Genomic DNA, 17,481 nt, shown 5'->3' with positions numbered 1-17,481 from the left:
TTCTTCGTTGCGGATTGCTCCCTTACGTAGCTTGTGATTGTTTAGAGACACGAGTTCGCAAAGTTCCAACGAAAGGAACAAACGTGGAAGCTTCGAATCGGGACCACGTTCTCGATAACCGGTTTTACGAGGGTGTAAAATCTCGTCGCGAAAGCACCCAATTCCTAGAGTTGGTTCGATGGAAGCTCCTGAAAATTTCTGCTCGCGTCCAGGCCGAAAGTAAAGGGGAACATCTTCTCCGTAGTATTCTTTTCCTTGTTTCTTGCAGACGAGGTTGATCTCCGAAAGATCGTCGCGGTAACAAAGATAAATAAATTAACGTGAACGAGGGAACGTTGGAGTGTCCAGGATGAGAGCTAACGCGAAAATTTCATTTTCCGTGGGCCGGGAAATATCGAGCGACGTTACTTGGTCTTTTGTTTTCCGACGGGCTCGTATTCAACAACGTGTCTCTCCACCGAAATACAATTTGCCATAAAAGCTTTCCGTTCGCCGTTTACCGAATGACAAACCTTGTCGTCGCTTCTCACGTGATTTCCGAAACGTTTCGTTACACCAGCGTTTTCATGCGCGTTGATGGCATAGCTATCCGAGAGGATGGTGTTTCGTTGGTTGAATAAACTTGGACTTTGAGACGTCCGGTTTACATGCAATTCTCGCATTTATTTCATCGAAAGTGGGTCGTTTCGTTTTAGCACAACGTCGGTGTATTTTATCTTTTTCATCCGCGTAGCTTATTCAAAATATTATATTGCCGGCGAAGGGAGGTGAATTTAAAAATACAAAACACCGTCGAAGAGGATACAACAAAAGCACCGTTGCCAGCCGGATTCTCCCAAAACGGCGCAGCAACAACGAAGCACGAGCCAGCTCGAAAACGCGATTAATCATCCGGTCCTCTTTGCACGCAAACTCTAACCAACCCTTCGCCCTTCGCAGCGGTATCGCCGTTTCTAGCGTACGTACATGGCAACAGCCCGGCAAGAAACTAAACTTCGATACCACCGCCGATATACCGACCTCTGAAATATACATTCGATGTATCCAGAAATCAAACAGAAGTCTATCGAAATCAAATCGTTCTTTGACGAATACTCGTGCAATCGGCTCGATATCTCTCCAAGGAGGCTGGAAGAAGTTTCTCGCGGCGAGAAACAGACAGAAGAACCGAATCGTCGAGATGGTTTATTCGATGGTAAATCGAAGCCACGATCGACGAATGTTTCGCGAGCACGGCCGGTTGCGAGGGGCTGCTTTTAGTCGGTGGTTTTATCTGTCTATTGTTCGTTGGTCCGCGAATAAACCGCTCACGCATCTGCTCGACCGTGCAAATAGATGGAAATTCGCCGGAGAACGAAGCATTTTTCTTTTTTATAAAGAACAGGATCGGCCACGATAACGACAGATTTATCGGGCCACGGACTCATAAACGACGCGTTACCAGTCGTCGCGAATAAAAACCTGTTGAGTTCTGGTAAAAGTACGAAGATCCTTCGGCTATTGTTCTCCGCAGGCCGAACACGGCATTTCGCTCGAATTTCGTCGCACTGCCATTGTTTTCTCCGCTAACGATTCCGCGGTTTTACATGCAAATCGACGTGAATCGGCAATAGACGCGTTTACCTTCCTTTTTTCGCGACTCGGTTTTTCGATTCCGAGTTGTCCGGCTTTAACGTAGATACCAGAGTACCTTCGCAATGTATCAGCTTAGCACGATTTTAAGAAGCAACCTACTCGAAGTTGAAAATTTGTATTTAAATATTCCAGCGAAGTTTCATCGATTAGTTAGCTCGGTTTGCACGGCCCGAGTTTAACGTCGTCGTTTGTAACTGGTCCAAAATATGGCCGGTCTAAACTAGAGTATCCTTTTACGCGTCGTCCTTCCTCGTTAACATCGACGTCCTCCTTTTCGCACCTGCTAGCCTCAACGACCGCGTAACCGTAAATTCATTGCGTCGTTGGTTTCAACTTAGCTCCGAGGCTTCAAAAACCTACGGGAATTATGTACTAGATCCTTAACAAATGTAATTAATGCTCGCGTACCATTTTTTGTACCAGCAGGACTTCATTCGCCTTGTCGTTTCTTTATTTCTTCCTTTTTTCTTTTTTTTTTTCAAGCTTAAAAAAAACTTTGCGACACGATTGCTCGATGTACAATGCAGTTCGTTATGCATACCATTACGATCGTGGAGTGCAGCGGTATTCATTACCAGATCCATCGGGTTTTTCCACGAGGACGAGCCAGCTCGGGGCAAAAAAATCGTATTACACGTACGCCAAGCTTTTTCCCGTAATTAAATCACGGCTGCGTCAGGTGCTAATTAACCAGCGACAACTTTCTTAACTCGCTGCCTGTCCATTACGCGAAAATGCAGCGTATCAATTTGCTCGCGTATTCTTCCACGAGGCCACTGTTCACGCTTCGACTTTCCAGCGTACAAGGATTTAAAATTAACAAATTATCGCCCCTTTACGGTAGGATCTAGTTATCAAAATTTAGTAAAATCTAGTAAGATGTGATACTATCTGAAGATATCGTCTTTGTCTTCCAACTATTCTCGCTAAACCTTTCTGACGATTCGAAACGAGCGAAGCTTAATCCCACGAGCTTCGTAGAATCAACTTCTATCAGACTCACATATCTTGTACAAGTTTTACACAGAAAAAGAAACTTTCATTTTCTCGGGCGAAACGAATTGTTCCGAGTGTCTTGGGTATCGGCCAAACAGCTTCCAAAGTAACAAGGAACTCCGGGTGTACGATAACACGCGACCGACCCCACGGTTTATAGCCAATTTTCACACGCGACACGTCCACTTTCGTTCTATCGTTTTTCTAGCTATTTCATTGCTCGATAAACGATCAGCTGTTTCGTCGCGAATTCCACAGAATTCGCCAATGAACCGTCGATTACATCGAATCGGACGATCGTTACGGCCACTCACCGCGTCCCTTACGCGTCGACGATAACCGACGGGAGCGGAGGCTCAACGAGAATCCTCCAATTTCCATAAATCGCGACCACCCTCGCGAAACGTAGACGCGCTGTCTGAGAGAGCAATTTGCGTAACCGTCTGCAAAAGTTACGAGTCAGCTTACACCCTGTCACTCTGTCCGGCTGACTGCCGCCCGTTTTCCCTCTCTGGCTCGCGTCCATTTGTCAACGACCGGCCACGCGAGCCACGCTATCTTCCACCGCGCCATGGTGTCTCGATTTTCGCGGTATCTTTCGCACGAGTCTTTTTGCCGCGAGTCTGTCTTCCCCGATGAGTGTATCGCGTTTCTCAGGCGGTGTCGTGCAAAAGAATATCGAACGAAAATTGGAAAGAGAATCGCGTGGACGAAAATCAAAGCAAATGAGATTCTCGTAACACGAAAAGGCGTTTGCTGATTGTCGAAGACAATGCTACTTTGGAGTAGCTATAACGCGCGGCAGTTGTGGTTAAATCCATCGACGTGTCGGTATGGGGGAGAAACGTATTTTCTAGAGCATTGCCTCGCGGAATGATACGGCTGTTACTCAAAAGACGTGTACCATCGCGAGCAAGATATATAATGGCGCGTGATCTATAACTCTCGGATAAAGCATCTGGAAAGCGTCGGTACATTGCTGGTAACGACGCCATCTTTTATCTCGTGTCATTTCGACGTAACGATGATCGAGGATCGGTCGGAACGGTCGCATTTATTCGTAGACACGCTCTTACAGGGCTAGTTCATTTGCTCCATCCAGCTCCAAATTTCAAGCTGCCGATACGAGGACGAGTATTCGCGAGAAATCGATCCAGATAATCCAGTCTTCGGTCCCAGGCTACCGACTTTGTTTCTCTTCTCAACTACGTACATACAACTTCCACTTTCTTCGGTTCTTCTAGACTACCTCCAACGAGCACTGTCGCCGTCTGACAAATGTCCACGGCGGCAGGAAGGCGGCAGCTCGAATCGAGTGGAAAATATAGCAAAGTATCGGCCGATCGACCGAGACAAAGCGTCTTCCGCGTAGCTTCTACGCGAAGACAACAGCAGCTGCGGATTTCAGTAACGGTACACGCGCGTGTTCAACGTACGACGCGTGCAAATCGCCGATCTTCGATCGAAGTCTCCACGCGAAATCGGTTACAACGAAATCGCTTATTTCCCGTGCTCCTACGAGAAATCGTATTCCGAAATGTTGCAGCTGCTACCGACGCGACGATCGTTAGAATTTTTCCACGAAAGCTACCTCGACTATGGCTGCGTCGATTTCAACCAATATGAAACTCGAGACGGAGCATCGAGCGCGCTCGATGGAAAATTGGAACGATGTTTCGCGAACGTGGTCTGTTGACCGACCGCTTAGGGGCGAATTACAAACACTCGATTCGAGATCCGTGGAACTGTCGCCTACAGAGGGTCGCTTTGTTTTTCCATCCGACTCTCGACGAGGGAAAGTCGTGCTGCAAGGTTCCATGGAATTTTTGGAGTCACCGGCCATAGAGGAAATTTGGGTCGATTGGCTGCAGCCGATTCAAAGTTGGCATTTTTCGACGACAACCCGCGACCAAGTTTCTTCCAATCCGTTTTTTCGATGAAAGTTGAAGCATATTGAAGCGAACGGCGAACTTTGATGTTTGAAATTTTAATGAAAAAGAACGTCGTGATTTCGATATAGAGGATTGGAATTTTTTACCAGATATTCGATCCCCTGCTCGTAGTAAATTTTCCCTTATCGGTGATTACGTCGCCGATCGGCTTACTTCTACCGGCAAAGCTCCAAGCGTTCGTCACGTTATCGGTAGCTGGCGTTCGTCGAGTCAAACTTTCGACGCGTGGTAGCATGCCGCGGTGAAGTTGCAAGGGAATAGGACGGACAGCTTCGTTTCCTAAACGTCCCGGCCGGATAGCAGGAAGAAGGGCACGGAAGGGAACGTCACGTAGGCTTGAAACTCAATTTCATCGATGCCGCTGCATGCATCGAGTGGTTATATTTTCTTTCGGGTCGATCGACGTCTCGGAACAATCGGCGTCCCAGCTGGTCGATTGTTACACGTAGCCTTGGAAAATCCACGTTTCTCCGCTGCTGTATCCGCCGGAAAAATGATGAATACCTTGCACGCGAGACGAATATCGATCGCCTAGTCTTTTAATAAGATCGACTTTCTGGTTTGTCTCGTCTTCCAGAGAAAACGTAACTACGTTCCCACTGAGATTTATACGATTCGTCGTTGTGCTCGTGAATCGACTGGGGTTGGTAGCGTAGTTTAACAACGATCTCTGTGACAGACGTACGGTAATACCGCGATGGTTACAACATACTTCCTAGTTAAAAGGAAAATTACTTGCTATTCCCGAAGAAAATCATCGACTAAACGTTGAGATCGTAGGTCGAGTGTTTATTTTTCACGCGATTAAAAGGATTCTCGGTTGCATCTTCGCTGTGAAAAAATCCGTGGTATCGAGGACGTGTGTCAAACGCAGTGAAATTATCAGTGAGAGTATCAGCGTGGAGTGGAGTTCGTGGTCGATGCACGAAAAATCGATAGTTTCCACCAAATAAATTTATCAGTTCGCCATCAAATTGCTGTCGCATTTCGTTCTCTGAAATAATATCTCGAAATATACATTTTTAACGAGTAGTGACGAGCTGAAAACTCCACGGCGCGGTACTGTGCGCTAGGAAAATAGGAGAAATTCGCGAGGTGTCCCGGTAACGGAAGCGAAAAAGGTGGAAACAGAGCTCTATCCTCCTGTGTTCTAGTTAACGTGTCACGAACTCTCCTCCGTGTCCGACACGTATTCACCTTATTTTGTTCGCTCGACGGGAAAAATACTTCGATAAGAAACGCGCGATTCATCGCGACTAAACGATCAAATCCCATCTAACCGTTTCATCCTTTTTTCTTTTCTTCGCTTCCATTTATAGAGCAGGACGTGTAATGTCTACGATATAGCCACATCCTAAATCAAAGCATCGAGTAACTGGCGCGATGCGATGAAATTTACGACGTTCGAACGTTTTGCAACTAATTTTCAGAAATATATCGACTGGTTATCGACTAATTGGTTAAACCAAAAAAAAAAAACGCGTCCTGATTTTTGAATGTATTTACGCACATAATTGACGCGTGTATGTGTAGCTAGCGATTTAACTTGACTTTTCCGAGTTACCATTGGAATTCCTCTTCCGAAGACGCGCTATTTCAGCAATTTTAATGCCTCGTATCCTCCCTCCCATTGCACGTTGTACCTTCGGAAGGAAGAACGAGGCCCCGGTACTGCTACGTGGGGATGTGCGTCGAGGTGGTGTAATTTACACCCCCGTGGAATATTCGAGAAGATACGAGTTGTGAAACCGTTAGATTATGTCGTTGCGTGACCGTTTGGAAACTCCAAGGTTTATGACAAGGTCTCGACTATTGAGCTAAGGAGAAGCGCTGCGATGACGTTAAAAATACATGGTACTGTAAGTCCGTTAAAATAACCCACGTACTATCTGAGCGCTGGCACGCAGAATGCTCGTAGCGTTAAAATTCAGTTTCTCAAAAATGGCGATTGTTCTTGACCGTGGCTGGCCTAACGGAACTCTTCGTTACATCGCGTTGTAACATTCAACAGAAATAGATTTTCTCTTGAATATATATATATATATATATATATATATATATATATATATATATATATATATATATATTCAACATAGTTGAATACTGTTGTTTATCTCGATTAAATAAGCTATTAATATTTCGTAGGATTTTTTACTCAGATTTCTATGCATTCGCTCGTCGAATGTATAAACTTAGGAATCGAATACGATTCCCTTGTCTCTTGATTCTTTACGAGTACCGGGTTATCGGAAGCTGGTTTACACTTGTGACTAGCCGTTGACCAAGTAGCTGATGGAAACAGTGTCCGTCCTGTGGTCAGTCAGCGGTCGGTAGTGGTCACTTTCTCCAAAATCATTTCTAGCCAACTACCTAACTTCCGTGAACGTGTGTGGACGTTGCCTTTCCAGCTTCACGCAGTAACGCGTCCATTCTGGATCAATAGTACGAAATAATCTATGATCCACCAGCTTCTCTTTGATATCATCGTCATCGAGACAGCCAATCAGAATGAAGCGGATTCGGAGCTTAGGTGGACGCGAAAAGGATTTTCCAGGAGGAATTTCCGTGATAAAAAGCGAGGAACATCGACGAACGAGTTCCATCGAGCGCGAAATATTTACGACAAGAAATGGTGCAAGTAAGGAGGATTTCAGCGATATTAAAAAATGTTTATCGCAGAAACATCAAAGAAGGGATTGTAATAAAAGCAGGTAACGCAAGTGTACTTAAAAAACAAATTGAAACAACCGAAAGAAATGAAACGGATAGAAGAGACTGAAACAGCAAAGAGCAACAGAAGGGAATACCATCGATCGAAACGCAAACTGATAGAACTATAAAAAGAAAAGAAAGACATCGTTGATATATGAAAATTCTGAGACTTTCTAACACGAAACCGACATCGATATCTTCCAACTTTCAAACGCGTCTATACATATGTCAGAAATCTGAGTATGGCAGCTTTTAGGTGGAATGGGTTCGTGCTACAAAGTTGTCGATGCGAAAGTACGACACGATGCAAACTATGCATGATCTGTAGTCTGCAGCCTGAAGGTGGTTTTCTTATCCGCAGTTTCCTCTGCCGAGGAAAATAAGGAACGACGATCGAACCATTAAACCAAAGCTTCCCTTTTCACGGTCATAAATAAGGGTAGCTGTCGAAGTGTCGCTGCATTATCAGGGTATCTGTTCCCCGTGGTCGGACCGCGACGATTCATCACGATTTTATTCCATGCTTTCTAAGAGTCGTGCAACGCCTCGAACCTCACGTTCCTGCTTGACTTTGGAGTTGTCCGAGGCGGGATTTATCGAGATTTTTCGATCGTTTTTTTACCGATTGTTCGTTTCAACGGATACTCGGCCATTATCTTAAGAAGGTCACGAAATTAATCTGGTTTATAGCGACGAGAAAGTAGAGAACGGTGAAACCCTTGGCTCTAGGAGTCGGTTCGAGGAACGTCTTACGGTCACAGAATTTAATCTGGAATGTCTGACAGTCGGAGATGTACACCCTACGTGTCTAACTACAGAGGGCAGCGTGCAGAGCAAACTGTTCTCGATTACAACGCTGGTTGAAAAAGTTAAAAAGAGGTGTGGAGTAAGTAGATGGAAGACAGCGTCGCGGAACCTCTGTCGTTTTACACACAAAGGCTGCGTCGCCCCCGTGGCATTGTCCGCGTTCGAGGTGCAGCTCATCTCCACCTTCGAACCCGCGTCGTGTGTTCTCTTTTTTCTACTGTCTCACGCCGGCCTCGGGAACAATCGGTGACACTTTGAACTGCATGAAGAGGCGCGAGCAGCCTTACAAAGCCCGCTGGAACCAACGAACGAACGAATGAACGAACGAAAGAAAGGAGAAGGTGGAATGACACTGTTCTTCCTCCAGCTTTCCGCACAAAAAAAGAAGACTTTTCCTTCGTTGTTGTTGTTGTTGTTGGCAGGCAATGGCCACAAAGTGTCCGCTTGTATTTTTTCAGCACACCTTGTTTTCCGCCAAGAGAGAAACAAACTCGTGAGTCGAAACAGCAAAACGGTGTTGTTGTTTCGCGAGTGGTAAAGCTACTCCGCCCTTTTTCGCTGGAAAGCGCTCGAGATCCAGTGGACTCGCGTTTCACCGAGAAAGCACTGGATCAGCGGGTCTCGTGTTTCGTTAATCGGTTAACGCTGCATCCGTGGGATAGCAGAGCAACGCGGAGATTAACGCAAGCGAAGAACGGAAGAGGCGATCGAGAAGAGAGGAGAGGGCTTAGAGAGCCACGAGACGAGACGTGGGTTCGAATCGGAAGACGCTACCTGTTACACGCCATTTCCTCGCCGTTATTAGCGATACAGACCGAGGAGCATGCGATTTATAACTGAAAGATTTTATAGCTACAGATGGTGAATTATATCGAAACCGTTAACTCGCAGGCCACGGTTCGCGGAATCGGCGAACGCTTTTAAGAATTTACCTCGCGGTTTCTGCCGCGTCTCTCGTTCCATCCACTCTCCGCCTCTTTGCTTTCATCTTCGTGTCTCTACCTTTGGTTTAAATAATTCTACGAAACCAGGTACTCGCGTGTCGCCTTGCGGAGAAAGAAAGAGGAATATTAGTTTTTTAGACACCGAAGGTTGGAGGGTTTTGCCGGCTAAAAAAGGAGAATGGAAATTGGACGAGAAACCGATGCATTCTTAATCTTCGAGCAGAGCTCGGCGAACTTATGAATTTAAATCATCTCCCCACCGACGGCTCGTTTCTAAGCGGGTACTTCCGAGGTGGCGAGAAAAATAGTCGTATCATCGATCCCTGTCTCGGTGCGCATTCATCATCGGTCAGTTCTACCCGCGCCGAGACGCGGCTGCTCGCTTCTGCTGAAAGATTGAGGCAGGTCCTGCCGGTTCCAACGAGAGTGAAAACGAACCCCTTCTTACATTGTCCATCTTCGATCCATTTTAAACTGCGAGCTTCTTCCATAAATATCTCCAGTGGTTTACTCTACTTTTTCCAAACGAATGTTCTCCTTTCAATTGTAATCAATTAGAAGGCAAAGTTCTACTATCGACGCGACATTGTCACCATAAGTTTCCATTGCTGTAAAACGGGACTCGTGTTTCTTCCTCGAAGCGTCTCGAGATCGGTTAACGAGCATATAACGGAAACGACCCCACTTTGAGTTAGATTCTCGCACGGAGTTGAGCCTCCACTTCGGATTACTTATTTAAACAACGACCTTTTCCCTTTCCGTCTGTGCCGTCAATCGACAGACATCGATCAGGTTCTTCGTCTTTCATCGAACGCCTTCTCCGTTTCAAATTCTTTACTCCGGCTGGATATCAAATATTTAACAAGGGCTGCTGCAAAGCGACGACGCGATCGCAACGCGAAATAACGAGGCCCCTGTCGATGACTGGTGAATATTTGACGATAAACAGCGACGGCATTCGCGTGCAGCGATTAATACGCCGATGGCTGAGAATCCGGAGCTCGTTTGCATTTCACAGGGATTGTATAATAATTCCAATATACCGGTCGATGATCGTAATTGAACGGTCTCTCGAGAAAAAGGATATTCAGCAGTCTTCCCCGGGAGTCTACCTATTCGAGGACTACTTCATCCGCAGACGAGAGGACGCGTTCCAATTGTGGTTTTTACAGAGATCTCGGGCAGACCGATCTCGTACGATAATGATATTTTATTTAATGCCAGGTGTCCGTGAAATTCTCAGAATGTCGTCCGACTTGGTTAAACCGCGGCCATCGAGAACTCTCCTCCTCCCTTTTATCTATCCAGTCACCGATCTAAATGACATCCTTTCTCCATAACGAACACCTTTCACGCCGCTTTGCAAACAAAAACGATAATTTCCCGCTCGTTTAAATATTTTCTTTAGCCACTCTTATCCGATGTGTCATCGAGGTCCCGTGACGATTTTATTCCACCCGGTGTCTCTCGCGTCCCCGATTCGACCCGGTCGAGCGTCCATTAGCCGAATTAACGAAGAAACACGAGCGTGTTTTGCGCGAGAGGACGCTTTTGATAGCGGGGCGTTGGTTTTCCCGTAAATACGCGGGAAATATTTCGACGAGCACGCCAGTTTCGTGTCTCTCCGTCTGTTTCATCGACCGCGGCTGGCGTTCCCTGTTGCAAAATCGTTGCAAACTGCGGTACAAGCTCTCTAGTCATCGTCGATTCTGCGTAACCTATGATTATTCGAAGCGTGCACAGGCATCACCGTCCCACGGATTATCATTTCTATTGGGGCGAACCGCGAGAGTGCCTGCTCTGTCAGTTTTCCGCTAAATCGTGTACACACGTTGTGCAAACAGCACCGCGTTCTACGATATCCCATTTTCGGCGAACACCCGGAGCGCGTTCTACCGTATCCTAGAACAAAAAAGATCCCCCGTTTCAGGAAATCCACGGCTTAAGTCGGGACTTTATTTGTCATACGTGGAAACGAATGAGAAAACAGCGTGGAAATTGCCAAGTTCTCAGCTGCCGGGCTTTTAGGGCGTCTACTATCCTGCCCGATCTTAATTAACTTCGATCTATTTGGTCGGTCGTGGTGGTTCACTCGCGTCTGCAATATCCTGGCAATATTCGTGACCCTTTCACCGGAATCCATCCTCGGCGATGGATCGAGCGGACGCCACGAACCTGCTGCTCGCATTCACGAGCCTAAAACGGACGATAATCGGGATGCACGTGGAAGGTATTCGCGTTTACAGTCTCCAAGTTCGTAATGGACGCGTGCAGGGGAGAGCGAACGGGCGAAACGCCGACGTTATCGCGACGAGATAACGTATTCACGTCGATGAATATTCAGGGAACGGGGGCAAATTTTGCGAACGCCTCCGTGTCGATTTCGTGTCATGCTCGGCTATGTGTACGGGGCTTAAGCTCCATCGTATGTCGAGCTATTTAGACCGCGACAGGCTCGGGAACGTGTCGTGGCAAGACGATAACGTTGCATAAGGCTGAGCGAGCGAGATCGACCGCTCTGACGATCGGGACCAGTAGCTTCTGTTTCGTGCAAGTGGGAAAATTTGGTGAATCGTGTTGGAAATAAAAATTATCCCTCGCGGTCTCTATGTCTCGCGATAGCAAAGTAGAAGAATTTTATTTATAAAAGTTACGAATTTATAATTCGCATCGCGTGTTTTTTCCAAATCGTCGGAAATTCTGAAATGACGATGATATATCGTGTCCATATCGATTTGGATCAATTTGAACGTTGCAATCTTAATGAGAAACACGTTCAAGTGTCTCTCATGCACAGGAACGAGACGAGAGGTAGTAATTTCTCGAAAGATAGGGCTCGGATCTCGAAGCTGCGAGGAAAGTGTACGCGAGTTATCTTCCGGAACATGGTGCGACGCCATCTTCTCCGTGACGTTCAGACGAAAGTGGATGAAACCGTGGGTCGTTGGTTTATCGAACTATCGAATCGACCTCTCTCCAATCGGCTCGGCCGCTTGAGATTCAGCAGCGATAGCCGCGAATATCGCACCGAAAGAGTAGCTTCTCTCGTCTAGTTTCGCGATAAGAAAACGATTAACGATTCTAGGGGGTATCATCGATTCCGTCGAAAGCTCTTCCTGTATTAATGCTCCGCTTCTTCTTCTCTCTCGTTTATAAAAAAAAAAGCATTCTTGTCTCGAAAAGAATCCATCGAACGTTTTAAATAGGATCGAAGAAACGCGATGCCAAAGTTGGACAAAGATCTGGCGCAAATTAACAGCATCGAGTCACCGAGAGTCGAGGAATTGGAAAAGAAAGCCTCTCTCTCTCTTTCTTTCTCTCTCGTCGGAGTTAATTTCCAGGAATCTCGGTACGATACTTGAGAAACAATCTACTAGGTCACGAAGGCCTCCGAGGTAATCGAAGATCGAAATAAACCACTTTTGTTTCTTAGTTTCTCGCGGGCTGATTTTTGTTGCGTGCTTCCTGCTTTCCTCGAAGCGATATCGGGAGAAAATGGGAGCGCACGTCAAAGAATAGAACGGGAAAGAAAATTAGATGCAGACTATGAATTACCGGTACAGATAATTTGCCGCATGTTTATGCGCGTACGATACTCGTTAATCGACATTCGAGCCAAGCATAATATAACCCGGCAAAATCAAGCTCTGCATGATTAATTTAGCGTAACAGCTTGGTGAGGTGGGGCTCAACCACGTAAGTAACGTATATACTCGGTGCGTCAGTAAAAACATCCCCTCGAAACTCCATCCAAAGACAACTTAGGTTTCCGTGTTATAACAAACCGACTGCCAATTCCACGTTCTCCTGCCTACAAAGCAAACCTCTCTGCCACTCGAAACATGTAGTTTGAAGGAATCTCGGGACACACCCCTGTTAACGCGAAAATTCATTTATCGACGAGAGCTCGAACGAGCTTAGTCGGAGGCCGCAGGCGTCGATCCGTGGAAATACTTTCATTCCCGCGGTGACACGCGTCTCGAGCAGAGGGGCCTGTAATCACGCCCCGATTTTTCCCCTCGAGTCAGCCGCAAATTAAATAAGACAAACCCCGTTAGGGGAGCGTTCGCTCTGTCATATGGTAGATTCGCTTCTTCTCGCTCCGCGCGTTTCTCGCCATGCAACAGGCCTTCGGATACGTCTGAAGCGTGGCCTGTAGCAAACGTTCGAACAGTCTTTGGCGCGTTTTTAGGTCGTAAGGTTCGAGGACGATACGCTTCTTCGTCGTTCTTTCGTTTATTTTTAAAGAAACGATTATAGATCGACGTGATACCGAGACGGTATTGCTTAATCGTTTCCGATTCCTCCTCGTTCCCATTGTTTCTCGAATGCACGAACAGCCGCCACCGCTTCCCTCGATCGATTTCGGATACGACTAAACTCGAGTTACGCGCCGCTAAATTTCCACTCGGCCGGAGGATTCGTCCTCTCGGAAGCGTAGATTCCTCGCTCCTCCCTGTACTCGCTACGTTTTGCAAATTTGACTACCCGAGAACGAGACTGGAACGTGGAATTCGACGGTTGAAAAATATCCGATTGATCGGGTTTGATTAACGAGCGCGGAATTGGACGAGTACGCGGAGAACGATTTCAGGTTTATTTCCCATTTTCTATACCACCCCTGAAACCGTCTCTCTTCCTATGTCTCTTAATCAAAGCACGCTGTTCCTTTCGCTCGTGACTTTAATCCACGCCACTAATCGGATCCGTGGAACAGGCGGGAAAAATCAAAGAAACGCCGTTCGCAGAACACCCCTTTCATCCGAAGGAACACAATTTTCGCCACGAGGCCAGTTTTCAGTAACGTCGACCTGTTTGAACGCTTGTAATAGAATAAAGGGAGAAGCAGAGCGTTCCCGGAGCAGGGATAGACTGACCTAATGAAAAATTTACGATCAAGCATTCTCTGAGAAGAAACGGGAGAAAGAGGAAGTAAAGCCTGGTGAATACAGCCTCCCAGTTTCCTCCCCTCTTCCGACGCTTTTACTCAACGCGAAAGACACTGGAAAGTGGCCGCTCTAGCATTTTCAACCCCGTTGCCGTCTGCAATTCTTCGCAATTCCCGGCAATTTCTTATTCTACTTTGCGATTGCTTTACATATTAGTCATACCGTGGATCGTGTGAAAAGTTGGCCTCGACGAAAGATTCTTCTATCGAGGGGAAAGTTGGTCGGTAATTCATACATGAAATAAAGTCAGAATAAATAAGACGCTTGTTCAATTTTAATGACTGGCAAGGGAATTAAAGAGAACCGCGATGCTCTATTAATCCAGTGACCCACAAACCTCTCAATTTATTGTGTACTTATAACGCGAAAGTCGACGAATTAATTAGGAAAAAAGATGTGTTGGTGGAGTAACGCGAAATAAATGTAAAAGCGCACGATTTTCGTTGATCCTTGTTAACTTTGGCTAACGTCGTTGACTTCACGGTTCACGGAGATTACAGGAATAAAGGAATCCTCCACACGTTATCCAGCTTTATGTGAAATTCGAAGCTCGCTGCGCGTCCCACCCCATCCTTCTCGTACGTACGCTTTCAGAATCGAACGGAGAGACTCTTGGTAACCATAGAGAGATGCACAGAGAGGCGCATACAGAGTTGGCGAACTGTATACAATTGGCGAAGCTACGCGTCGAATCGATGCCCATTGCCCTTTTCCCTTTGCAGGCGGCAGAAGCGCGGTTATAATTAACAAGAGTTGCATTACGGATTTCGTTCCTTGTAAACGCAGCCCGTCCTTTGTCACCGAAACTCGATTTACGTACGAAACGTGGCTCCAGATTTGCACAGCTCGACTTCAAGATGTAGATAAGCATTTCGCTTCATTTCTTTTCTTTTCTTTTCTCTTTTCCTTTCCTATCCTTTATTCCCATCTGACGCGTATTTAAAAAGTTTTTCGGCCTCGTTGGAACCTGCAATCCCATTCGCGAATAATCGCTCCATCTGACTGACAAACAGCGATACCTTTAGCAATTATCCTTCGTATACGGTTCTATAAAATTAACGAAGTTCATCGTACTCTTCTCCTGGCGTATTCACGATCGGCGGATAGGTTTTCTCCAGCGAATTATTTTTACGTCACGGTGGGAGAGGAAACACGAAATAACGGTAAGCGATTACAATGAGACCCAGTGATGAGTTCAAGAGAAAACGGACGCTCTGACAGTTAGCTCGCGTTTTAATTGGCAACCGTAATGAAATCTAACGCGTGAGCACCGAATTCTAGAAGCGTTCAACTCTGGATCCTCGTTACGCCATGCAATCGTTAATTATCTTTGACAGTCGGCTATATTCGATGACCCGCTGATACTTCGTCCCGCGCAACCCTTTCCAGAGACAGTCTCTCCGCGTCAAAGTCACCCTCTCGTAACCGGTTAACGCTCGTTGGTACGATGTTATTCTAGAGGCGGTAGATTCGAGGAGAAACGATTCCAGCGAGCAACAAGCCCCGACGAAGAAAAAGGGAAACCTGTGAAAGTGTAACGCGAGCGAACGAGGAATTAACGGCGGTTGAAAAAACGTGCTTTTAATTAATCGCGGAATTAACGAGTTTTCCGAGGAGCCGATGGGACCGCGACGCGCGACCCTTAATTGCAAATCGGAAGAAAATCGCACGTCACCGAAAGAAGGAAAGAACCAAGTTCGCGAACGTTGAGCAAAAAGGGAAAAGTGGTAGCGAGTTTCGAGGATAGCCACGCGTCGGAAGGACAATCGAACGAAAATAATCGCGAAACCGTGCCAAGGCACGATGCTGGCGTGCGTTTATCCGGCGGAGAACTTCAAGTCGAAAGCCGTGACGGTGAAGCTCCGGCACGGCCGATCCAAGAGAAAACCGAAGCTGCTGTCCGTGAAGGAGAAACCGGCAGACGGCAAGCAGCCGGAATGCGACAACACCCCTAAGCTCGAGAACGAGGTAAGCTCTCGCTTCGTATTCCAACCCCTTGCTGCCATCGACCACGAGCTATTACCGACTACACTTCTCTTTCCCCACCTACTTTCATCCTCTCTGATTCTCTATTTGTTACCTGCGAGTTTTTTCCCGTTCCGCCGTTATCTTAGAAAGACATCACAGCCACGAGAAACTTCAATTATCGGTTTTATTGTTATTTTATCGCTGTGCAACCTGAACAGTGTATTCTTGACTTTTACGAAGACAAGGCCGGCAAGAAAAGGAAAAAAGTAACGAAAGGTAATTTCATGGAGAGATAGATCTCGTTAAACCTGCACGATCCTCCATCGGGATCGTTATCTCTGTCGCCACTGTCCCGCGGAATTTTTTCCCATTTTACGTGCTCGCCGTCCTCCATCCAATAAATAAATCAGCCATTTATCTCGGATGGAGGACGTTCATTACTTCCTCGCGATAAAACGTGGCCGCGCTCGGAGAAGGCGGGCCAAGAAGAGGGAACGCGTCATAGTTCACAGGGACTACATCGGCTGGCTGATCGAATAAATAATAGTTACGGCCACTTAAACTGCCGCGAGATAACTTTGTAAGGCGGAGGCAGCTGGGATTATTTCGATGAAATTCCCTTGTTATTTATGCGTTCTCACCGGCAAAATGTCTCTTCGTCGGTGAATTTCCTTAATTAGCATCCCCCTCACCTCGGTACCGTGTGCCGCTTCGTACCAGAATATCTGACCGCTTATCACCGATGTTTATTTAGCCGTGTTTATCAAAATTATTACAAATTTCCTATCTCGTTGATGTACGTACGTGAATCAGTACGATGATAAATAAACGCTGTGTAGGGTAAGGAGACGCCGCTGAATTGGATACTGATCTTCCTACATTGGTAATTATTGTCGTTTGTGATTGCACTTTGATGATTCCCACGCAATAATCGCCATGTGTACACCTGGGGATCGTAACGACATGCGCGGTCCGTTTCCGCGAACGTTTTAACTTTCGTAATCCGTTTCAACGGGGTGCTACTCGTCTCGTCGCTCTCGAGCGCAAAAAAAAAAAAAAAAACGGAGCGTTCGAACATAACGGCAAAGATAATTCCTTTCGATCGTACGAATGCCAATAGTTGAAATCCTACAAAATCGTCCGGGTTCTCGAGAAACGTCCCGCTAAAGTTCTCAACGAGAAGCTGTTGATAGAGACGCGCATCGTTCCATCGTGTCCGCGTTCCACACGATTCAATCGCACGCTCGTTTGCCGATCGTTACGGACAAATGCTTTCGAAAAAGTTACAGTATAGACGTTGGAAGTGTCGTGTTGCGCGATAATCGTCGGGGATTGTCCGTTGGCTCGATTTTCTCTTCAATACCTCTTCCCTCCCTCTGCTCGTACCCTCTTCTCTTTTTAAATGCCACTGTTCCATTTCTCGCGGCTCGTTCGTTTGCTCTCCAAACGAAAATAGCGCGGTTTACAGTAAAAATTCGACGTTTAAACGGCTACCCGAACGAGTCTATAGTCGTTGTG

At 46.5% G+C, this 17,481-nt stretch overlaps 1 protein-coding gene across 7 annotated transcripts in view; it reads left to right on the top strand.

The window, feature by feature from the left end:
* Positions 1 to 17,481, top strand: part of LOC132908757 (putative uncharacterized protein DDB_G0271606) — a 106,984-nt gene that overhangs the window by 55,515 nt on the left and 33,988 nt on the right. For 3 of the 7 annotated variants that reach the window (XM_060963066.1, XM_060963064.1, XM_060963063.1), the window contains exon 2: positions 15,455 to 15,963. The exons of the other annotated variants lie outside the window; for them this stretch is intronic. In XM_060963066.1, coding sequence (XP_060819049.1) covers positions 15,799 to 15,963 — 165 coding nt within the window. In that variant the 5' untranslated portion in view covers positions 15,455 to 15,798. The remainder of the gene's footprint in view (positions 1 to 15,454; positions 15,964 to 17,481) is intronic. 7 annotated transcript variants of the gene reach the window in all.

Source organism: Bombus pascuorum, chromosome 7 (assembly GCF_905332965.1).
Source record: "Bombus pascuorum chromosome 7, iyBomPasc1.1, whole genome shotgun sequence".
In the NCBI taxonomy this organism is placed as follows: domain Eukaryota; kingdom Metazoa; phylum Arthropoda; class Insecta; order Hymenoptera; family Apidae; genus Bombus; species Bombus pascuorum.
Note: the sequence above shows the minus strand (reverse complement) of the source record. Positions and strands in the feature narration are given on the sequence as shown.